This window comes from Pogona vitticeps, chromosome 5 (genome assembly GCF_051106095.1).
Source record: "Pogona vitticeps strain Pit_001003342236 chromosome 5, PviZW2.1, whole genome shotgun sequence".
Classification (NCBI taxonomy): Eukaryota; Metazoa; Chordata; class Lepidosauria; order Squamata; family Agamidae; genus Pogona; species Pogona vitticeps.
The window spans coordinates 50,631,049-50,654,553 of record NC_135787.1 but is presented as its reverse complement, the minus strand read 5'-3'; the positions used below and the strand labels follow the sequence as shown (position 1 = coordinate 50,654,553).

General features: G+C 44.0%; 1 protein-coding gene across 4 annotated transcripts in view; it reads left to right on the top strand.

Annotated features, from left to right (window-relative positions):
* The window catches only part of MARCHF1 (membrane associated ring-CH-type finger 1), a 196,902-nt gene that overhangs the window by 102,828 nt on the left and 70,569 nt on the right, over nt 1-23,505 (top strand). For all 4 annotated transcript variants that reach the window (XM_073001493.2, XM_073001494.2, XM_073001492.2 and 1 more), the window contains one exon: nt 2,640-2,690. In XM_073001493.2, coding sequence (XP_072857594.2) covers nt 2,640-2,690 — 51 coding nt within the window. The remainder of the gene's footprint in view (nt 1-2,639; nt 2,691-23,505) is intronic.

The window sequence follows — 23,505 nt, the reverse complement described above, 5'->3', positions numbered from 1 at the left end:
GAAAAAAATGGGACAGCCATCTGTCATATCTACTTTGATTTGGATTCCTGCATTGAGCAGGGGTTTGTCTCGATGGCCTTATAGACCACTTCCAACTCAATTATTCTATGACTGTGATTTAACAGCTGGCCCATATCTTCATAGCACAGGACTGGGGCATGCAATCTTATTGGTTCAATTCATTGAAATACGAAAAGGTTCTTTGTTCTGCCTTTGCTGACTGGTACCAAACTCCCGGATGCAGTGGAATACAGGAGGGCCTGTCATGCTCTGATCCATGAGGTTACAAAGAGTTGGACATGACTTAATGACTAAACAACAAACCAAGAGTTAAAATAGATTGAACAGAAGATAAGATCCTTTTAAGGATTAGCTGGATCACACCAAATTTCACAGGATGGTCAGGCCCTAAGTGTGGGCAAAAGTGAGGAATGTTGAAAGTTGTAGTTGTACTTTATTCAGCTCTCATCTAAGTGGTGATTAATTTTAAATTTTTTAGTTAAAATGAGACTTTCATAGGTACAACATCTTAACACAGTGGATAAACTAAGCAGATAAAGGGTAAGCTGCATGTTAAAGGCAGTATGGAACAACAGGAGAGTATAGAATTTGTACACATTTGTTAAGCCACCTACTGTGACTTTGGAGCCTTTTTGTACTTGAACAATTGGTTTAAATCACATTTACTCTTAATCAGAAGTTAAAAATCAAGATTGTACCAGATTTTGTAGTTGTGTGTTAATGTAAAGTCATTTGAACCCATGCCGTTGTGTGCAATATTTTTGACCTTATAAGCTGCTTGTTTCTTTGGTTTGGTGTGCGAACGAGTTGTGCATCTTGCATTACCATTTGCAGGCTGATTAGCAGAGTATGCATGTATAGGATGGTGGCATTCCAGAGATTTCTGCTGAAAGGAGTCATGCTCTTCCAGATCACTGTTTTTCAATATATAAATTGCAGCTGTGGTGAGTCTTATCCACATCAGGATCATAGGAGATGAGGAGTATTACATCTTCTCTGTCCTTTCAACTCAGTCGCATTCTGAATCAGGTCATTGTATGTACTCAAGTCTAAAGCAGGAAAGAGGCCATCATGTCAAGAATAATTTCCAGGCCTGAGCAGAACAAAGTGTATTAATGAGCAGCCATGATGAACAGATGTGTGGTAATGCTGTGTTATGATGACTCATGAGTGCTGACTCGTGCATGATGCAATATCCAATGTGATTGGCCGCAGGCAGAAGTGCATATGTATATATGTGAGAAACTGTACAGTAGATGTATCTTCCTACTTTGTGATGAATGCTACCTGTTACACTGCCAGACTGAACTACTGTATATATCCTGTAAATACACATTGGTTTTGGGAGAAGCTTCTGGTGTGTGCTTGATTTATTTGGACTGCCTGGACTGGACTTTACTCTGCTGATTTTGCTGAATTTCTCCTATTTTGCACTAACACATAAGTAGATTTTTATAATTGTTCAATATTCTAATGGGACTAAACAAGTCACATTTAAGATTGTGTCTGTTACCTATATTAAAATTGTGAGATGGCGAAAATGTGCATTTCTTCATTTAGTGTGTGCATATACACACATGCTTATATAGGTACAGGTGTAATGAATATGGTCACCCCCCTTATTTTGGGTTTAGGTTGCAGTCATATTAGACATATACTGTACAACCTTTCTAGCTCAATTATGTTATGAAAAAGTATTGACCAATATTATAAGGCACGTTTTAACTTCATCTGGCTATAATCTCTTTTGAAGCTGGTCATAACCTTGTGTGACAGTTTAATGAAGAAACAGCTATGTTTTTTTAAACAAGGAAAAAGTCCTTGTTGCTGAAGGTAAAGCATTGCTATAAAACTTTTTTCCATAGTATGCTGTTGATTCACCTTGAACTTGAAAATAAATTGGTTTGAATCCTATTTACTTTAAAAATAAAATCAAGACATATCAGATTACGCTGACTTGGTTTTTATAAATTAAAGCTTAATTCTACAGGTAGGCTTCACAGAGGCAGTTTGAGGAATATATGCTACTTAATCTGAGATGAATGTCCTAGTTGTATAGTTTGGCTTTTCCACCTGCACAGAGCAACAACATGTAATATTTCCCTTTCAGTTCCTTCTTGGCCACTGAAATAGATCTACTACTGGAACTTTCTCAAGTCTCCACATTTCCTCTTTGAAGACCTGGGCATTCTTTCTTTATTCATGTTTTCTTATTCTCTCTGTCAACAGCCTTTCATTCTCCCAAACCAAATGTTGTGTTTATTGTAATTCTGAATAGAATATGCACAACTAGTTCCACATGCCTAAATGGGTTATGACTTAATGTGTCTTTATCAACAGCGCCTCATACAGTGTGAATTCACTTGTGAAACTATCGGGATTTCAAAATGCAGTTTGTAATACATCTTAAAAATCTGTTGTTGAGGGACTACAGAAATAAACATCCTTCTCAATGCTTTTAAGTTCTTCAGCATGCTTTTGTTTGGGTTCCAAACAGTAATTTTTAGTAACATTATCTTTGCAGCCGAAAGATAAGACAAAAATAAATCAGGTAATTTTAAATTTTCTCTGTGGTTATTACATCCAAATTAAGCAACCTATACAATTTTTTTTTGCAGAATGAAAAATCGCCAGGCCGCTCAACAAGTCGGTCGAGTAACATTTCAAAGGTAAGTGCAAGTTCTTCTGACATTAATACTATTTTGAATGGCAAAAACAAAAGAAAAAAAAGGAAAGACAAAAACGTCTTTTCATATTTTCTCCTTAAAAACTGTTATATTTTAATGTGAGTTTTTTTTAAATCAAATCCACTTCCTCAGATGTAAGAATAGGACTACGTGGTGAATAAATGTATACATGTCCCAAAATAAGAAGACTGGTTGGTTGGTTAGTAGACATAAGTTGCGAATTGTGTGAGTCAATGTGGGTTTTCACACCTGGTCCTTTGCTTGTTATATAGGACACGGACCAAATGGTTCAGTAATTTTTTTGGACAAACTGCATCATCTGAGTAATATCTCCCATTATTCAGCCCTACATTTTCTATTTCTTGTCAGTGCACTTACAATCTACCTTTTTTTAAAAAACACCCTGGTTATTTTTTCCTCTGTGCGCTCAGAAAGGGAGCTCTCATTTTCTCAGTGTGCAAACAGGAGAAAGTAGAATAAACTGCTTTCTTCTTGTATCCTCAGCTTGTTTTGGAAAAGATTGCTATGAGGGCTTGTTTGTGAGGGAAAGTGTTGTCTGCTGGGGTGAGGGGGAGAGCAGATAGGGAGTCCTGACATGTGTGAATATGTGTATGCGTGTGTGTGAATGAACAACTGAGTACATAGGAGTTGGTGTGTGTGTGTGTGTGTATTTAGATCTGCATATTATTTAAAAGCTTATTTATAGATATCTGCCTTGGATTTATATGTGGTATTGCTATGAAGTAGATTTCATACTATCTGGACTGCAAGGAGAACAAACCTATCAATTCTAAAGGAAATCAATCCTGAGTGCTCACTGGAAGGACAGATCCTGAAGCTGAGGCTTCAATACTTTGGCCATCTCATGAGAAGAAAAGATTCCCTGGAAAAGCCCCTGATGTTGGGAAAGTGTGAAGGCAAGAGGAGAAGGAGACGACAGAGGACGAGATGGTTGGACAGTGTCATCGAAGCTCCCAACATGAATTTGACCAAACTCCAGGAGGCAGTAGAAGATAGGAGGACCTGGCGTGCTCTGGTCTCTGGGGTCACAAAGAGTTGGACACGACTAAACAATAACAACGACACATGAAAAAGTCACATTTAACCCAAACTACTAAATTATTTATTTATTTATTTATTTATTTATTTATTTCTTTCTTTCTTTCTTTCTTTCTTTCTTTCTTTCTTTCTTTCTTTCTTTCTTTCTTTCTTTCTTTCTTTCTTTCTTTCTTTCTTTCTTTCTTTCTTTCTTTCTTTCTTTCTTTCTTTCTTTCTGAGTTATGATCATCTTCCATCAGAAATATCAGTTCCTAAGTAACTTACAGCACACACACAAAAATCTTGTGTACACATGCAGAGAAATCCATAATTAATATAATAAATAAAAACCGTAACAGTATCATTTAAAATTTTAAACTCTGCCTAATCTAATCTAATCTATTTTCAGAAGTATTCTAGTTCAGGAATTGCACGTTGAAGCCCCCACTGGAATTAATTTTTGTTTTTGGTCAAGAACAGAGTGTCCTTGGAGACAGAAATGTTCACCCAGTGGTTTTTGAATACTGCCATCAGTGTGTGTAGTGGTTTATACCTTTGCCCAGTTCAAACAGCAGAAAGGAATTGGTGGTGGGTGGTGCACTGTACTGAGTTCATTTTAGAACATCTATATCCCATTTTTAATTAAAAACATAGCACTCATGTTTGAAGATGTGCAAGTGAATATAAGCTATTGCTTGCCAATAGTGATGTGCTGGGTCCCCACTACACCTGCCTAATTACACATGGAACTGTTTAAATGTGATTGTTGAGTTTAAATTCTCTCGAGAATGTTATTGTGTTTCATATGGCATAAAACAGTTGTTTTTCTTTTGTGTTAAATTGGCACCTCAAGAAAAAAAATGACATCTTTAGTTACTGCTGCTGCAAAGGGGTGACTCTCTTCTTATCTTTTCTACTTTGAAGAGGGTGCAGAAAAAGGCATCAGATCTCATCCTTTGTCTTCTGTGTTCAGGCCTTTTGCTGCATACTCAATTTCTGTAGTTGTGCTTATGTGTGCAAAGAAGTGTTAATGTTATCTGCTAGCTGATATCAATTTGTGTAGCTGACCAGCTTCATTTTCCAGACCACAAAAGTTTATGCTACAGTGTTAGTGTTAGGCATTAAAGCGTCTCAGGACTCTTTGCTTATTGTACAACAAATTAACTGAACTATTCCTCTATGCTTTCTGTAACACCATATGATAATAATATTGGCTACATTCTATCTTCAGCACTATTTGCTGCTGCACTAAGATTTACAATTTTAAGATTACTACCAATATTAATATAAGAAAGAACAGCCAGAGATACAACACAAAATCTTGAGGCCTATCTCTAATTTGCCATACTGAGCTTCAGTTCTTTGTATATAGTGCAAGGTAAATAATAGTTTAAGAGTTATAGCAGAGGTTTTGCAAGGCTTAATTAAAGCTTGTAAAACACCGCTGAGATACTGACATGAAACAAGACACAGAGAGCAAAGAGCTTTTAACAAAAGAGAGAGAAGGACAAAAATCTGTGTTAACTTTCATGGGGAATGGGTTTAATTAAATTCAAAGCGATAACCTTGATTCTGTTAGTTTAATTCTGATGGTCAGATTGTGTGCAATTATTGCTAACTATAATTAAGAGTAAATACATAATCTCTGTTGGAGTTAAACATGGAGATATTCAATAGAGCTAAAAAGCTGGAGAAGTGGAGAAAGAAGGTGTACAGGTAGAAGAAAATTTCGGTAAAGGAACTCAGAATCTACCTTCAGGCATGTGCAGTTCGTGGGCCAAGCAGGGCAAATAGCCCACCATTTCCAGAGGGATTACACCAGTTCTTGGTTGTATGTTATGAACACATTTTGTTCAGGATTCAAACACCTACTTCTCTTTGTTAAGTCTGTATGCTGTTTTGTTCTCCAACCTTTAAATAAAAGAGGGGTGCCTTTCCTTCCCCAATTGCAGTGTTCCCATTAGTATCTCATATGTCATAAATCGCAATGTTATTGGACCCCTAGTTACATGATTCTTTTAATCCTTACTGTTTTCCTGGTAAACAGAAGGCATATAAAGGAGAAGTGAACACTTCAGAACTCCTCCAGGTGGTCATACTGGAAATGGAGAAGAAACGTGTAACATGTGGTACTTATTATTTTGAAAACTTGGTTTAGCAATACATCCGAAAGGTCAATGTGCATCTTTATTTATTAACAAGCCAAGTATTATTGAAATCAACAACAAAATGTCAATTGATTTCACCTTATCTGAATATTAAGCTTCTACAAAGTTTCACTAGGGAAGTGCATGGAGATGACTTTTGGGTTTCATTTCTTTTTGGAGTTGCCTCATTCATTTTCATGTAATTCATTTCACAACAGCTTGCCCCTGTCATTTCTTTAAGTATGACAGGGGCAAGAATTTCCAGGCTAAAGGCAACAGACAGTCAGTACATCCGCTGCGAAAGCTGGAGACAGCAACAGTACATGAGAAAGAAAGATCAGTCATCAGACTTACAGGCACTAACAGTACTTCAAAGTTCACATTTATCATCACATCACCATCCTCCTCCTCATCAGTTCATCAGCAGGAAACATACAGATGGCAAAGAAAAATCATCATAATCACCAGCATCGGACCTATGTAGGCTGGCACTACTTTATATTCATCGCCATCATCAATTCATCATTATCATCAATGATAATGGCAACCCCTTGCCCATGCCCAGTGCCACCCACATGAACAAAAAAAGTTTTTCGGACCATGTGAATAACCTGCAAGAGAGGATGAGGCAATTTTTCATACATCTGTTAAACAAAAGTAATCCAGATGTGAAAATCTGAATGAAAGCTGACATTTTCAATTTTCTATAATCCTTTAAAATAAATGATTTATATTTCAGAGGTTCTTTTTCAGAAATAACTAGAAGAATCCTAAAATAAAAGGAGCCTCTTTTATATTGTTTTTTGTTCATTACAACCCCCAAATCCCATCCCTAGATTTCACTTTGATGAACATTCTTTCCCAGTACATCTCACTTCATTTTATATACTTTTGATAAACTGCAGCAGTATCTGTTTTAAGTTTTCCAAAGCAGACCACATAGATAGACATTCAATCCACTGAGTTATGTACTAGAGCCAAAGACACTTAAGATTGGGGACAGAGATTAATATGACTTGTAATAATAGTCACAGGAAGCGTGAAGATCAGATGAGAAGGAAACGCACACATGCACACATTCTTCTGAATAAATAGGAAAAGAAATTAATTTCCTGAGGTTCCATGAAAATAAAGGAATGAATAAAGGAGAAATAACTACATTTTGATGTTGCAAAACATCCCTGACGAGGTTGCTGAGCAAATGTGAGGCTGTGAACACCACATCAAAGGGTAACATTATAGTAACTTATTACATCTGGGAGCATGGTACAGTAGTTGCTAGGTGTTTGTGAAAGCAGCAGTATTCTAGAGTAAACCTGCCATCCCAGGCAAGTAACTATAAATCTGTTTCTCTTGCATAAAATTTACTGCTTCTCTAGAAATTCAGTTATACAAAGAAAGCAGACTTCAAAAGGGGGCAAAAATGGTAATACTTTCTTTTGAATTTCTTTCCAATAGCAAAAGTACCTTGCTTTTTCATTTCTTGAATCTGCGCTGCAAGTTGCAGAATGGAGAAAGTGTCCAGTTTATAGCTCTCCCTGCCTAAGGTCTGGCTTTTGTTACTACAATACATGGATGGCCCATTCTTCTATCTTCTCACATCTTTCTCTCTCAGAAACACATGCACATAAACACAAGCACTGCATTTTTAAAGTAACATTTTTGAAATAAAAAATGTGCAGCTCTGAGAGCATACAAAGTTTCTCATACTGGAAGGTTCCACACACATCCATCTCTCCCTATATACTCAGTTGTTAGGCAGATATGTACAGTAGACAAGCTATTGGATCACACTCAGACCTCTTTCAAAGTTTTCTTGCATGTATTGAAAATACAATAGTTGAGAAGAATATTCCAGTTCATAAGAACGTCTTTTCTTGATGGAAAATAGAAATTCCTCATTTAGTTTTTACACACCTTTTGAAATTTTAATGCCCATCCTCCTGCAAGAATATAGCTCAGTTATTGTTGTTGTTTTTGGGCTCTTTGTTTTCTTCCTAAATAGTTAACGTTCTCTGAAACATTTAAATAATTTGAGATCAATTACAGTCCGAGAAATTTGATAGATTTCTTGTCGCTGTGATTATCTGGTGCAGTAAATCCTGTGTTTTTGACATAATCTGCTCTGGATATGTTGACGTCTCAGGAACTGTCTGCTTACACAGAAGGTGTCTTTCATGAAATGCTACTGATGTTATTGCAGTTTTTCTGCATGTAAAACATCATTCAAGTGCTTTCCCCTTTTCACTGAGAAATAGGTAGTAAGTATTCAGATAAAGCCATAAAATGTCTTTATGCATATTTTAATGGATGATTTTCAAAATCTATACTATGTTGTCTGATATTTTTCAGAACTGAAGCAAATAGGCATTTTTTTCAGAATTCTGAGAGTAGTTACTGTTACAGTAGTTATTATGGGAGAGAATACCTTAAAATGACCATTAAGGTTTTTATTGCACATCTTTAAAATTTAGCACATAGTTAGCAGAACAAGTTCATTTATTTTTAACTTGATTCTTTTTGTCAGTTTGTCACACTGACATTTCTCCAAATGTAACATTTCTAAAATGGTCTTTTCTAGCAATTAATAAAGAAAAGAAAATTGTCTGCCAGTAAAGTTCTGAGTTAAAATTTGAGTTAAATATTAACTTTCAAAACATGACAACACTCAACAACACTCAACCTTCTAATAACTATCCATTCAAGAAATGAAAAATGGTCTTGTAGCTATTGCTATAAAATATCAATAGAAAATAGCAATAGAATTGTTATAGCCATGGCATCATTATTATTTAAAAATATATTTAAAAATATATAGTAGGTGCTTTTGTTTTGACCTATATGCCACCCTATAATGTTAAAGCACTTTCTGGGTGGTTTACATTACAACATAATTATGCAAACAACACTTTGCTTCCCAGTGGGTACTCATTTTACCAACTTCAGAAGGATGGAAAGCTGAGTCAACCTTGAGCCTGAATTCATCACATGTGGTATCTGATATCGCTATTGCTTGGAATAGTTTTTTTTAAATTGCACCTCCCAAAATCCTTTAGCCAGCATGGCCATTCCCCCCCCCCCCCACTGCCACCTAATCTCATCTTCCTTTCTCTGATAAGAGAGATGAAAAATGCCTCTAGTGCTGTAGGTCTGTTGAGGACTGTCTTTTCCCTAAGCTATTTCGGATTTTTCCTTCTTCATGCTTGTCCCCTGCACATTTAAAATGCACTCTTCCATCTCCCTCAGACATAGCAATATCCAGTTATATAGTGTTGTGCCCACTGATTTTCATGAAACCTTAAACTCACTGAGTTTTGTAGCAAGATCAGGAATATTATTCATATCCAACAAGTGATAATTTACAAAATATAATCACTTAATATAGTTACTATGTTTCCGTAAACAGGAAAACGATAGTCAACAGTCTCCCTGTAAGCATATCATTATTCTTCTGCATAACAATAGATGTCACTAATTTGCACTGAATTCTTCATTTCAGATCAGTTTTTTTTTTTACTTTCACAATTGTAGGCCATTTCACTTAAGTTTGTGACTTGATTGACAAATGTTCTGCTTTGTAGTTTTCAGTTCTCATCAGTGTGTGTGCTGAAATCACTAGAAAACTGTAGGGGGGCTGTTATTTTGACTTCTGATATTATACAAATATGATGAAATTTACCTGGACTGTGAGAATTTCAAATAATGTGTAATCACTGCGAGTAGTGTTGGCTAGAGCGGAACCTGTTGCTATGGCAGAAAGTGCTTTTCTGGTACAACATCATGTTTACAACTACCACTTCTGCCCAGTAGTTGCCTTTAAGAGGGTGGGTACATCTAATTCTGGTGTCTCAGCTGTGACCATTCTGCCTTGGGTGATCCTGCCAGGAGTCCAGACTCATAATGGAGTCTGACATTCTGATGGTCTTGCTCTCAGCTGCACTGACACACTCAAACTGCTGCACCATATTAAAGTAGCCTCTGGTATAAAGTAGCTATTTTATCACAACCTTAGTTATGGTTCTGCAGTATGGAGGAAATAATATTGGCCTAAATTCAGTGGCCAGCATCTGTTGACAGAACTCCTTCCGTTAGTGGACTCAAGAGGAAGCAAATATATGTTCCCTGATATAAATGATGACTTTGCATATATATTCCCATTCACAGACATTCTTGTGTTGTATTTTGTCCAGTAGGTCAGCAACATTTATTCAAAGTCATCAGCTGAAGTCATGGCTCTGCTCTTTTGTGTTTTAAATGTCAAAACTTAGATTCAAAACATGAATTGACAGCAGAGGATAAAATGCCTCTGATTTTATTCAGAAGTATGTTTCTGCCTACTGCGTAAGCCCACCTGGGCTTTATAATGAAGCAAACATTGATTTGCCGCCCAGAATAGACCTTTGGTCTAGATGGGCAGGGTAGAAGTCTGAATGAATGAATGAATGAATGAATTATTTGCATCTTTTGAATGCCATACTCTACTTATGGCAGTGTTAGCATATTGTCACAAGTCCTCATGTTGAGAATCTTGTTCAGTTCTGGGTAATCACAAGGTTTTGACTGAAGGCCTCTGTTCTAAACTGTAGTATAAATGCTAATTATCAAAACATTTAGAAGATGAAGGAGGGGATCTTTAACGACTTCCAATATGGCAGAACTAATCTGGAAAATTGGTACAACCCCATCCATAAAGAGATGAGCTGATTTGATGACAAGTGGGTTGCTATAAAGCAGGGGTCTCAAACATGCAGCCCGGGGGCCATTTGCGGCCCGCCGGATGATAGTTTGTGGCCCCCGCCTTGCCTGCCCCCCCGAAGAACCCATGCGTCCTCTGTTGTCAAGAGTCAAAAAAAGCCTCACTTCACTCGCAGGCTCTCTCCCAAGGCAGCACCTCTTGCACCCTCCTTCCGGAACTGCAGCCTGCCAGCCAGCCCGCCGTGGTCACTGGTGCTCCCTCCCTTCTCTGCTTCTTCATCCTGCTGCTGCTGCTTCTAGTGGTGGTAGTGAAGAAGGAGCCGGAGGAGGTTGTGGCTGGCGACGAGGGCTCGTGCGCCCTTCCTCCTCCTCCTCCTCCTCCTTCTCGGAGCCCCAGCTGGGCTAAGGAAACTCCTGGGCAGCTTCCTCTGGCTCTTGCTCCGCTTGGCAGAAAATCTGATGCAGCCCAGCCTCATCCAGACTCTGCCTCCAGCGGCCCCCAGGTAAATTGAGTTTGAGACCCCTGGTCTAACCCGTCGACCTTTGTGGGACACTCCCGTCTCGATATCCGGGCGAAGGAGGGTGCTCCTTTTGGCAGAGCGATCTTGACATCCTTTCCGCTGTGACATCCCCCAACGGTGTGCCTTCACATGGGCCTCGAAGAAGAGGAAAGAGAGGTTTACCTACCTGTAACCCTGGTTCTTCGAGGGGTCCTCTGTGAATCCACGCCTTCCGCCCGTCCTCCTCGCTCTGACCATCACGTTGTCCTTGATCGAAGGCCTTGGACCCCAGGGGACTCTTACAGGAACTGAGGGGACCTTTGGAGGGTCGAGCATGCCCTCCATGGGGGAACGTCCTACTAATCACATGTCTTTAAGCTCTAGAAACTTCCGATACATCCTGTGCCATGGTCTCTGTGAATGCAGACCATTGGGTTGTTCTGTGCCTGCACAGGAAGTCCTGTCACTTCTTATTGCTGAGAATGTAATCTCAGTGAACAGAAGAGGAGGAATACAACACAGTCCACGTGCCGGCTTGTACATGGACCCTTGTGTGGCGGGGGTGGTGGTGGTGGATATAAGAGCTGATGAGAGAAAAAGTATATATTTTGCACCAGCAGCTGCTGGTTTGTATCATTCCACATATGTGTTTTGCAAAGTACCAAGTAATTTGTTTAGATTACTGTTGTGAAATCGGATAAGGAAGAGTTACTTTTTAAACAATTGTATTAAGTTTGCAGGGTTTTCTATTGTAATTACAAGAGATTGCTTTTCAAAAAGCCGATGAGGATTAAACCTTTATATACTGGTCAGGAATACGTTGTTTCCTGAGCGTGTTATCTCTCTTTCGCCTGGTTCACAGAGCAAGCCAATGGCCATATTTATTGCATTTTTATTTCTTTTCTCTGTTCGGTGCCAAAGTCGGGACAGGAAAGTTTGCTTTCCTAGGAGGGGTGGATAGAACTGTTCCTTTGGAAATGAATTTTTTTTAAAAAAGTGTTTGGCTCTGAAGGCAGGTGGAGAGGTTGAGCAACGCCTATTACTGTATCCCGGCTCCTTGCACAGAATGAGTCAGGTCGAAACCGAAATAAATAACTGGAACAGGGAAAAGGCTCGGATCCCATTTCCAACTGAACCAGGAAGATCTTCTCCAGGTAGTTCTGGAGGCAACACACGCTTGATCCCCCTGAGGGTGTGTGTGGAGGACAAGATCAGTTCTCCCGCCCCCTCCGAAAAGAAAACCACACCCTGCTTCTGTGGGTCATCAAAACCTAGCTTTGTGCGTCCTCTGAATCAAGCGACTTCCTGCGCCCTAGAAGGGGCCATTTGGGGCCTTGAGGGAAGCTTCAGGAGGATTGCAAGAGGGAGATCAGAAGGCATCAGAGCATGGCCTTGTGTGTGTGTGTTGCAATTTGTGAATTTGGAGTGACTCTTTTGGGGCGAGGGACAGAATAATCAGAGGGTCCCGCCTTCCAAACCTCCAGGAAAAGAAAAGAAAAAACATGAGATTTTTGCCTTGAGTCGCCCACCTGTCTTAACCAACGCCCACCGAAATCCTGCACCTCCTCAACATTAATGGGAATATAGGAGGTTTTTCCCCCTGCATCCCTCCCACACCTTCTTTAATTCCCACAACCAGATGTCTGTGGTTTTGGAAACAGATGGTGCTAACATTTGCTGTCAAGCTGGGGGGGGGATGCTATTTTAGAGTCTGGTGGTTAGCATTCCAGTTTGCCTTTAATCTGTTTCTAGTATCAGATTTAGTGATGATGATGATGATTTACGACCTAATGGTGGCCCTTCAAGGGTTTTCTCAGTTGACTCAGAAGTGACTGTTTCTTGCCCCCCCCTCCTGGGGGCGCCCTGGGTCCCCCATGCGGCTGGCTCAGGGCCATCCGGGTGGCAAGCCAAGGAAACCCATCAGCCACCCTCGCGCTGTGTGGTCTCAGCTGCCTCCTCTCTCGGGAGGCGTGATGGTGGTAATTCAGATTCTTTGTCCAACAGAAGGAGATAATTAATAGCGTCTCTGAATGTGCCCCGTGCAAACGGTGACAGGATTTCCTCTCCTCTGAGAAATCATGGCTTTATTTATTTAGTTATTTGAGCATTCGTTTTAAAATTCTGCCTCTCTCTCTCTCCCTGATAGTCGATGCTGCTCTTTTCCCTCATAACAGAAGCCCTGCGGGCTAGGTCAGCTTGAGAGGGAAGGGCTGGCTCAAGATGAGTTTCACAAATTTGCAGAGACTCGAACCCAGATCTCCCAAGTTTCAGCCAGATTCTTCAAGTCCTAAGCAAGGCCGGCCTCAGTTTTGTATATATGAAATAAATCACAATTCTGGTTATCTGTGCTCTGGGGGAAAATATGTCTTTGCTGAGGAGTGGAATCTTAGAAGGGTGGAATTCTTGAGAGTTAAAAATGGGGACATGTTGGTAATTTATCTCTTTTTTTATCGTATCAGAAATGGTCTTGTTTGCCAGCAAGGGCCGGCATTCAAATTGAGCGAAGCAAAGCTGCCAAGGTTCTCCAGCCTTGCCTTGCTAAGCGTTCTAACGGCCCTTCCTGTCCCATCAAAGAACCGAACTGGCAAAAGATTTTCTGCAGCTGATGGAGGCCGTGCTGGCTGTGGATGATAGGAGCTGTAGTCCAAAATCCTCTGGAATGTGCCCAGTTGGGACCAGCTGCTCCAAACCCAGTTTTGACCCCGGGGTGGGGAACCTTGCTTTTATCTCCAGTTATTGATCGGATAGAAGAACAGGGATCTTTTTCTGGGCACCTCCTCGGGAGGTGGGTGGGATTTGAGAAGCACCCCCGTCTTCTCAATTAGGTGATTCAGCTGCAGGGTTTCGGGTGGAGGTCTTTGTCAGGCCCAGACTCAAAGCCACCGAACTCTGTGGGCCTCCTCTGTGAGTAGAAATGTGTAGGATGCCTATGGGTGGCTGGTAAGTGGCGACCCGCACGCCTGTCTTAGCAAAACAGTGTGGATTTTGGTCGGAAGAGGCTTCCTCATGGTCAGTTCCAAGATGACCAGAGAGGTGGTAGCAGAGCGTGGGTAGCAGTTTTGTCTCTCCGTTCAGGAAAGGAAGGGATGTGCCGGAATCGTGCGTTGTAGATTTTATCTTGTTGAGAAAAGCCACCCTGACCATTTCCTGAGCTTGCTTGCTCCCTTCCAATCCCGCCTGTGTTTCAGTTAGCTTGCCGTTTGAGTATAGGGGAAAATTAAAGCAGAACCTGGACTTGAGAGAGGTGGAACAGGGCCAGGATCCTGGGGAATAAACCATTGGGGGGGGGAGAGAGATAGAGCGCCACTTCTTTGCCATAGGCTTCTGAGCAGCTTCTGGCTGTCCTCTCTCTGAAGCAGGAAACGGGGTTGTTCACAGCCGTTGATGCAGGAAGATAGAGGTGGGTTGTTTTGGGGTACATTCTTAAATCACACCTTCCTCCCCCCCCCACCGAAGGAAAAAGTTGGGGAAACTTGACTTCATAAAAATCGAATCAAAGCAGCAGGACTCTAAGCATCTTAAGCTGATTGGGGGTGGGTGGGAGAGAAATACAGATCCCATAATCCCCTAGCACAGGGGTTTTAAACTCAATTTATCTGGGGGCCGCTGGAGGCAGAGTCTAGGTGAGGCTGGGCCACATCAGATTTTCCGCCAAGCGGAGCAAGAGCCCGAAGAAGCCGCCCAGGAGCTTCCTTCGCTGGCAGACAGGTGGGCTGGCTGGCAGGCTGCAGTTCTGGATGGAGGGTGCAAGAGGTGCTGTCTTGGGAGAGAGCCGGCGAGCGAGGCAAGGTTTTTTTTTTTTTACTCTTGACAGCAGAGGATGTGTGGGTGCTTTGGGGGGGCAGGCAAGGCGAGGGCCACAAACTATCATCCGGCGGGCCGCAAATTGCCCCCGGGCCACATGTTTGATACCCCTTCCCTAGCAGCCTTGCCTCCTGATTTTATGGCGTATTCATTCTATACAAGACGATCATTAAAGTATCTGGAGAGACTTGCATGCTTTTAAAAGCCTGTTTTCAATGACATGTTTTTATTTTGGAGGAGGGGCTTATGATGATGATGATGATGTCCGATCCTGGTTATGTCCTGAGATTCCTTCATGTACTCCTTTCTCTTCCCACTCGCTCTCTTTTTTAAAAAAAAGCCATATTTTTTTCCTAAAGAGGGACGAGAAGTATAGCTTTTGAGGTATTGTTCCACTTCATCCCTCATCCTCCCTTTAATTTGGCTGATGGAGTTTGTAGTCCCACAAGATCTGAAGGGCAACAGACTCCCTACCCCTTCCTAGATAAATTAAAACGTTCCCTCTTATTTCCTGAAAGAAAAGGAGCAGTTGTTGTTTTTTCAAAGGAAAATATGGAATTTTTAGTGGAGATTTCTCCTAACTTTTGGGAACCTTGTTAATTTTTTAAAATCCTAATTCCGACATCTAGAGTTGCATCTGGGAGATCCTGGAAACTGTGGACCCCGGAAGGAATTATTGCAAGCCTTGTGCAAGGTCGCCGTGCCCCAAACGCCGTGTCACCTTGCCTCCTGCAGGGTGCGGAAGGCCTTCCCCATGCGAGGAAACTGGGCTTCCCTCTTGCTTCCGGGAATGCTCTCCGCTTCGGCCCCGTGGAACGCTCGCTGGCAGTGGGGCCCGTGGGGTTGGGTGGGGCCCTCAGGTTTAGGGCAGAGACCGGCAATTGTAGAGGGAAATACATCCGGTTTGACTTCAACAAGATTATGGGCTTAGCCACGGAGGAGATTGTCCACTGGAACTGAGTTCAGCCGCCACAGACATGACGAGAGACGAACTCCGATTGATTGATTGATTGATTGATTGATTGTATTTTTACCACACCTATCCGGCCAGACGACCACTCTAGGTGGCTCCTGATGGTCTATATCCCGCGGCCTTCAAACATTGGCCCTCCTCCTGAATTGCAATCAGACTGACCAGTCAGTGGGGTTGTATTAAAGCTCAGGAAAACAGAAAGGTGGGCATGAGATGGACAGACTCCCCTGGGGGGGGGAGGAGGCGCCGCCATGGGGGGGGCTTGCTGGAAACCCCTCTCTGGCTCAGGGACGGATCCAGGCTGCGCCCTGAGGTTTCCAAGGTGAGGGCGTCCCCCTCCAGCCCTGATCCCTGGGCTGACCCAGGGCACGCCCCCTCTCCCCCTCCCTCTGGTCTGGACAGCTCCGGGGGGGGAAGGGGGGAGGGACAATGGAATGGGCGGAGTTACCTCCAGCAGGTTCCTCCTGAGCCCCCCCCCCAAAAAAAAACTCCTTTGGTTTCCATGTCAGTTCTGGGGGTCAGGACAGATGGAAATCAAAGAAATATATATTTTTTAACTAGGCCACAGATTTCCTATGATGAAGAAACATTTTGTCTTCTCGTTCCTTTCATGAAGATGATTATTTCCCTGTGAGTTCCCTTTGTTTTTTATTCCTTTTTAAAATATGGTTTTATTTTTATTGTGTTGATGCCTTATTTGGTGCTTGATTTAAAACATCAAGTCCATTTCTGGAATCAGTGGAAATCAGTCCGATGTGGAGACTCCCAGCCTTTCTCTCACCCCCCCCCCCGGGGTGCGTCTGAAGAGTCTGAGCAAGACCCGGGGTCTCCTTCAGCCTGACCCACCTCAATGGAAAACACGAGTGTTGCAAGGGTGGCCACAGCCAAGGAGCCTTGACTCGAGACCTGCAGGTTCTGAACCTCTGGACTCCAGGGGACTCTGAGGTTTGCACTCTGTACATGCTCCAGAAAAGAGAGACACCCCCCCAAGCCACACAGATCTGCATCTTCATAAACATAGATCACAAGAAAGATTTTTATTGAAATACATGAGTGGTTAATGTATGATTACTGTGGGAAAGTAATAATAATAATAATAATAATAATAATAATAATAATAATAATAATAATAATAATAATAATAATAATAATAATAATAATAATAATAATAATAATAATAATAATACGATATGGATTTGGTCCAATCTTTGGTGTCATTTTTATCGCCCCTGCAAGGGAACCTCACCCTGTGTGCAGGCAGGGGAAGGGGTCGTCTCCAGCAGGGACTGAATAGGCACCAGGAGCCCCTCCTTGATGTGCAGCCCTGATGGAGATTCTGGCACATCCACAGACAAGCAGCAGAGACAGCAGGCGATGGATCTCCTTTTCTTTTCCACCCGCACTCCCTGCTTCCGGGGGGCGTCCTGCTGGAGTCTCTATTGTGGAGGGCTCTCCAACCACAGTTCTCGGAAACCTGCTGGAACGTTTTCTCATGCCTGCAAAGAACGATGGCAAGGTTTGTTCTCAGTCAAGCCGAGGGAATTTCAGAGAGAGAGGGAGCCCTGGGAGGAGCCTGTCAGCTGAAGGCCCGTCTGTTTGGGACCACGAAAGGTTTGGGTGAGAGAATCAGCCAGTTTCCAAATAGAGGAGGAGGAAAAGACGATGGCTTGACTGATGGTGTGCCTGTTGCAGATGACCAAGAGATGGGACAGCGAGAACTGAAGGCGTGGAGAGAGTAGGCAGAGCTCAGAAGGAGACAGGGACTGAAATTTGGCAACAAGGCCAGTGGAGGTGATGGCATTCCAGTGGAACTGTTTAAAATTTTAAAAGATGATGCTGTTCAGATGTTCAATATGCCAGCAAGTTTGGAAAACTCAGCAGTGACCAGAGGATTGGAAAAGATCAGTCTACATCCCAGTCTCAAAGAAGGGCAGTACCAAAGAATGCTCCAACTACTGTACGTTGCACTCATTTCACACGCTAGCAAGGTTATGCTCAAAATCTTCCAAGGTAGACTTCAACAGTATGTGGACCGAGAACTCCCAGAAGTGCAAGCTGGATTTTGAAGGGGCAGAGGAGCTAGAGACCAAATTGCTAACATGCGCTGGATTATGGAGAAAGCCAGAAAAAAGTTCCAGAAAAACATCTACTTCTGCTTCATTGACTAAGCAAAAGCCTTTGACTGTGTGGACCAAAGCAAACTATGGCAAGTTCTTAAAGAAATGGAAGTGCCTGACCACTTTATCCATCTCTTGAGAAATCTATATGTGGGACAGGAAGCAACAGGTAGAACTGGATATGGAACAACTGACTGGTTCCAAATTGGGAAAAGAGTACAACAAGGCTGTATATTGTCCCCCTGCTCCTTTAACTTATACGCAGAATACATCATGTGAAAGGCCGAACTGGAGGAATCCCAAGCCGGAATTAAGACTGCCGGAAGAAATATCAACAACCTCCAATATGCAGATGATACCAGTATGATGGCAGAAAGTGAGGAGGAATTAAATGAGGGTGAAAGAGGAGAGTGCAAAAAACTGTCTGAAGCTCAACATAAAAAAAAAAAACAAGATCATGGCCACTGGCCCCATCACCTCCTGACAAATGGAGGCAGTGAGAGATTTTACAGTGGTACCTTGACTTACGAAATTAACCCGTATTGGAATGGTGGCCGTAAGTCAAAATTTTCGCAAGTCGAAGCACCATTTCCCATAGGAATGCATTGAAAACCGATTAATCCATTCTGGCCAAAGAAAAAAAAAATACCCCCCCCCAAAAAAAACGCTGCAGGGCCCTGGGCCTGCAAAAAGCCAAAACAAATCCAAAAATAAATATTGGAGCAAGTCCCACGCTAGTACTGCAAAAAAAAATCATCAAAAAACAAAACAACACATAAACATACACCTCAGCCCAAACCTACCTGCCAAAATCCACCCAGAACAACTTTTTTAAAAGAAAAAAAAGCAGCAGCGATCACGGCAGTGGGGGACCCCCAGGAAGCTGAGCTCAGACGGGATGGTCCAGCGGCTCGCCTCCCAGCGATGGCGGCAGCAGCGGTGGAAGCCAGGGAGGCTGAGCCTCCCTTTTCCTAACCGTTGGGGCAAAAGAGCTACTAAGAAGCAGCCTCTTCACCACCAATGGTTTGAATTTCCTGCCCTCGACCTACGAATGTCCCTACTTACAGACATTTTGACCTACGCACTGCTCCAGCTGGAAAAATTTACATCTACTTGCAGCCGGAGCTGTCTGTAGGTCAATATATTCATAAGTAGGGATGTTTGTAGGTTGAACTACCACTGTACTTTCTTGGGCTCCATGATCACTGCAGATGGTGAAAAAATTAAAAGACGCCTGCTTCTTGGGAGGAAAGTAATGACAACCTTGACAGCATCTTAAAAAGCAGAGACATCACCTTGCCAACAAAAGTCTGCATAGTCAAAATTATGGTTTTTCCTGTAGTGATGCATGGAATTGAGAGCTGGACCATAAAGAAAGCTGACCACTGAAGAATTGATGCTTTTGACATATGATGCTGGAGGAGACTCCTGAGAGTCCCCTGGATTGCAAGGAGAACAAACTTATCCATTTGGAAGGAAATCAACCCTGAGTGCTCACTGGAAAGACAGATGCTGAAGCTAAGGCTCCAGTACTTTGGCCATCTCATGAGAAGAGAAGATACCCTGGAAAAGACCCTGATGTTGAGAAAGTATTGTAGCCTCAGCTTCAGGATCTGTCCTTCCAGTGAATACTCAGGGTTGATTTCCTTCAGAATTGATAAGTTTGTTCTCCTTCCAGTCCAGGGGGCTCTCAAGAGTCTCCTCCAGCACCACAATTCAAAAGCATCAATTCTTTGATGGTCAGCCTTCTTTATGGTCCAGCTCTCACTTCCATACATCACTACTGGGAAAACGATAGCTTTGACTATGTGGACCTTTGTCGGCAACGTGATGTATCTGCTTTTTAAGATGCTGTCGAGGTTTGTCGTCTTTTAACAAAATTAAAAGACGCCCCTAGCAGGCGTCTTTTAATTTTGTGGCTGCTGTCCCCATCTGCAGTGATCATGGAGCCCAAGAAAGTAAAATCTGTCACTGCCTCCATATCTTCCCCTTCTATTTGCCAGGAGGTGATGGGGCCAGTGGCCATGATCTTAGTTTTTTTTATGTTGAGCTTCAGACCGTTTTTTGCACTCTTCTCTTTTACCCTCATTTAATTCCTCCTTCCTTTCTGCCATCAGAGTGGTATCATCTGCATATCGGAGGTTGTTGATATTTCTTCCGGCAATCTTAATTCCAGTTTGGGATTCCTCCAGTCCAGCCTTCCGCATGATGTATTCTGCATATAGGTTAAATAAGTCGGGGGACAATATACAGCCTTGTTGTACTCCTTTCCCAATTTTGAACCAATCAGTTGTTCCATATCCAGTTCTAACTGTTGCTTCCTGTTCCACATATAGATTTCTCAAGAGATGGATAAAGTGGTCAGGCACTCCCATTTCTTTAAGAACTTGCCATAGTTTGCTTTGGTCCACAAAGTCAAAGGCTTTTGCTAATCAATGAAGCAGAAGTAGATGTTTTTCTGGAACTTTTTTCTGGCTTTCTCCATAATCCAGCGCATGTTAACAATTTGGTCTCTAGTTCCTCTGCCCCTTCGAAATCCAATTTGTACTCCTGGCGGTTCTCAGTCCACATACTGCTGAAGCCTGCTTGGAGGATTTTGAGCACAACCTTGTTAGTGTGTGAAATGAGTGCAATTATACGATAGTTGGAGCATTCTTTGGCACTGCCCTTCTTCGGGATTTGGATGTAGACTGATCTTTTCCAATCCTCTGGCCACTGTTGGGTTTTCCATACTTGCTGGCATATTGAATGTAACACCTTAACAGCGTCTTCTTTTTAAACTTTAAACAGTTCCACTGGAATGCCATCACCTCCACTGGCCTTGTTGTTAGCCACCCTTTCTAAGGCCCACTTGACTTCACTCTCCAGGATGTCTGGCTCAAGGTCAGCAACCACACTATCTGGGTTGTCCGAGACATCCAGATCTTTCTGATATAATTCCTCTGCGTATTCTTGCCGCCTCTTCTTGATGTCTTCTGCTTCTGTAAGGTCCCTCCCATTTTTGGCCCAATCTTCTGGCTAATATTTGTCACCCTGGGAAGGGAATCTCACCCGATGTGCACACAGGGATCCTCTCCAACATGAACTGAATGGGCAACAAGAGTGCCTCCTGGTATGCCACCGTGATGATTTTCGGGCACACATACAGATGCTGCAGGTACATTTGGGGGAGGCCCCACCGTCGGTCTCCATGGGGGAGTACTCATCAGTCTCCATGGGTTAGTACTCCTCGTCAATGTCCATTGGGGAGTACTCCTCGTCAATGTCCATGGGGGAGTACTCCTCGTCAATGTCCATGGGGGAGTCCTCCTCGTTGGTCTCCATGAGGGAGTACTCCTCATCGATCTCCATGGGGGAGTCCTCCTCGTTGGTCTCTATGAGGGAGTACTCCTCATCGATATCCATGGGGGAGTACTCCTCGTCGGTCTCCATGAGGGAGTACTCCTCGTCGATCTCCATGGGGGAGGCCTCGCCATCAGTCTCCATGGGGGAGTACTCCTCGTCAGTCTCCATGGGGGAGTACTCCTCATCAATCTCCATGGGGGAGGCCTCGCCGTCAATCTCCATGGGGGAGTACTCCTCATCAATGTCCATGGGGGAGTACTCCTCATCGGTCTCCATGGGGGAGGCCTTGCCGTCGATCTCCATGGGGGAGTACTCCTCGTCAATCTCCATGGGGGAGTACTCCTCATCAATCTCCATGGGAGAGGCTTCGCCGTCAATCTCCATGGGGGAGGCCTCGCCATCGATGTCCATGGGGGTGTCCCCGCCGTCAATGTCCATGGGGGTGTCCCCGCCGTCAATGTCCATGGGGGTGTCCCTGCTGTCAATCTCCATGGGGGTGTCCCCGCCATCAATGTCCATGGGGGTGTCCCCGCCATCAATGTCCATGGGGGTGTCCCCGCCGTCAATCTCCATGGGGGTGTCCCTGCCGTCAATCTCCATGGGGGTGTCCCCGCCGTCAATCTCCATGGGGGTGTCCCCGCCATCAATGTCCATGGGGGTGTCCCCGCCGTCAATGTCCATGGGGGTGTCCCCGCCGTCAATCTCCATGGGGGAGGTCTCGCCATCGATGTCCATGGGGGTGTCCCTGCTGTCAATGTCCATGGGGGTGTCCCCGCCGTCAATGTCCATGGGGGTGTCCCCGCCGTCAATCTCCATGGGGGTGTCCCTGCCGTCAATCTCCATGGGGGTGTCCCCGCCGTCAATGTCCATGGGGGTGTCCCCGCCGTCAATCTCCATGGGGGTGTCCCTGCCGTCAATGTCCATGGGGGTGTCCCCGCCATCAATCTCCATGGGGGTGTCCCCGCCGTCAATGTCCATGGGGGTGTCCCTGCTGTCAATGTCCATGGGTGTGTCCCCGCCGTCAGTCTCCATGGGGGTGTCCCTGCTGTCAATGTCCATGGGGGTGTCCCCGCCGTCAATGTCCATGGGGGTGTCCCCGCCGTCAATGTCCATGGGGGTGTCCCCGCCGTCAGTCTCCATGGGGGTGTCCCTGCTGTCAATGTCCATGGGGGTGTCCCCGCCGTCAATGTCCATGGGGGTGTCCCCGCCGTCAATGTCCATGGGGGTGTCCCCGCCGTCAATCTGCATGGGGGTGTCCCTGCCGTCAATCTCCATGGGGGTGTCCCCGCCGTCAATGTCCATGGGGGTGTCCCCGCCATCAATCTCCATGGGGGTGTCCCTGCCGTCAATGTCCATGGGGCTGTCCCTGCCGTCAATGTCCATGGGGGTGTCCCCGCCGTCAATCTCCATGGGGGTGTCCCTGCCGTCCATGGGGGTGTCCCCGCCGTCAATGTCCATGGGGGTGTCCCTGCTGTCAATGTCCATGGGGGTGTTCCCACCATCAATGTCCATGGGGTTGTCTCTGCCGTCGATGTCCATGGGGGAGGTCCCGCCATTGATCTCCATGGGGGAGGCCTCTTCCTCCTCTTCCTTTTCCCACTTCTCTTTTTCATCTTGAGCAGTCAGGATCTGCGGGGACTTCTGAAGCCTTATTCTGTGTTCCAGATCTTCTTTGCCAGTCGCTCCAAGAGGCAGCGGGCCCCCCAAGGGTTGAGAAACCCATTTGGGAAGCCGCCGCCTGTGCTGGGCTGTTCTTCTCCTCACGTGAGCTTCAAGGTCTTCTTTTCTGGGGAGGTTCAGGAATGGGAGACGCCATTCCTGGATGGGGCTGGAGAGACATGCCCTCTGTTCTTTTTCCCCAGTCCTTGTTCCCTCAGGCCCTTGCCCCTTTGCTGGTCTTTGCTCATACACCTACCAGAAAGAGAAAATGAAGAGAAAGGTCCAGCATGAATGAGAGTAAAGAATAACTAGTTCTGCTTCATGGCCTCTGTGAATGCACCCATATGGGTTTAGTCTGTGCCTGCGCTGACGTTCTCGGAGCATTCTAGAGCTAAAAGTAACAATTTCATGGGATGATTCCCCCATGAGGCGCCCATGCTCTTCCCACCCAAGATTCCCCTCAGTTCCTTTTTTCCGCCATGCTGTAAAGTTCTACAGAGAACCAGAGCGATTTCTACA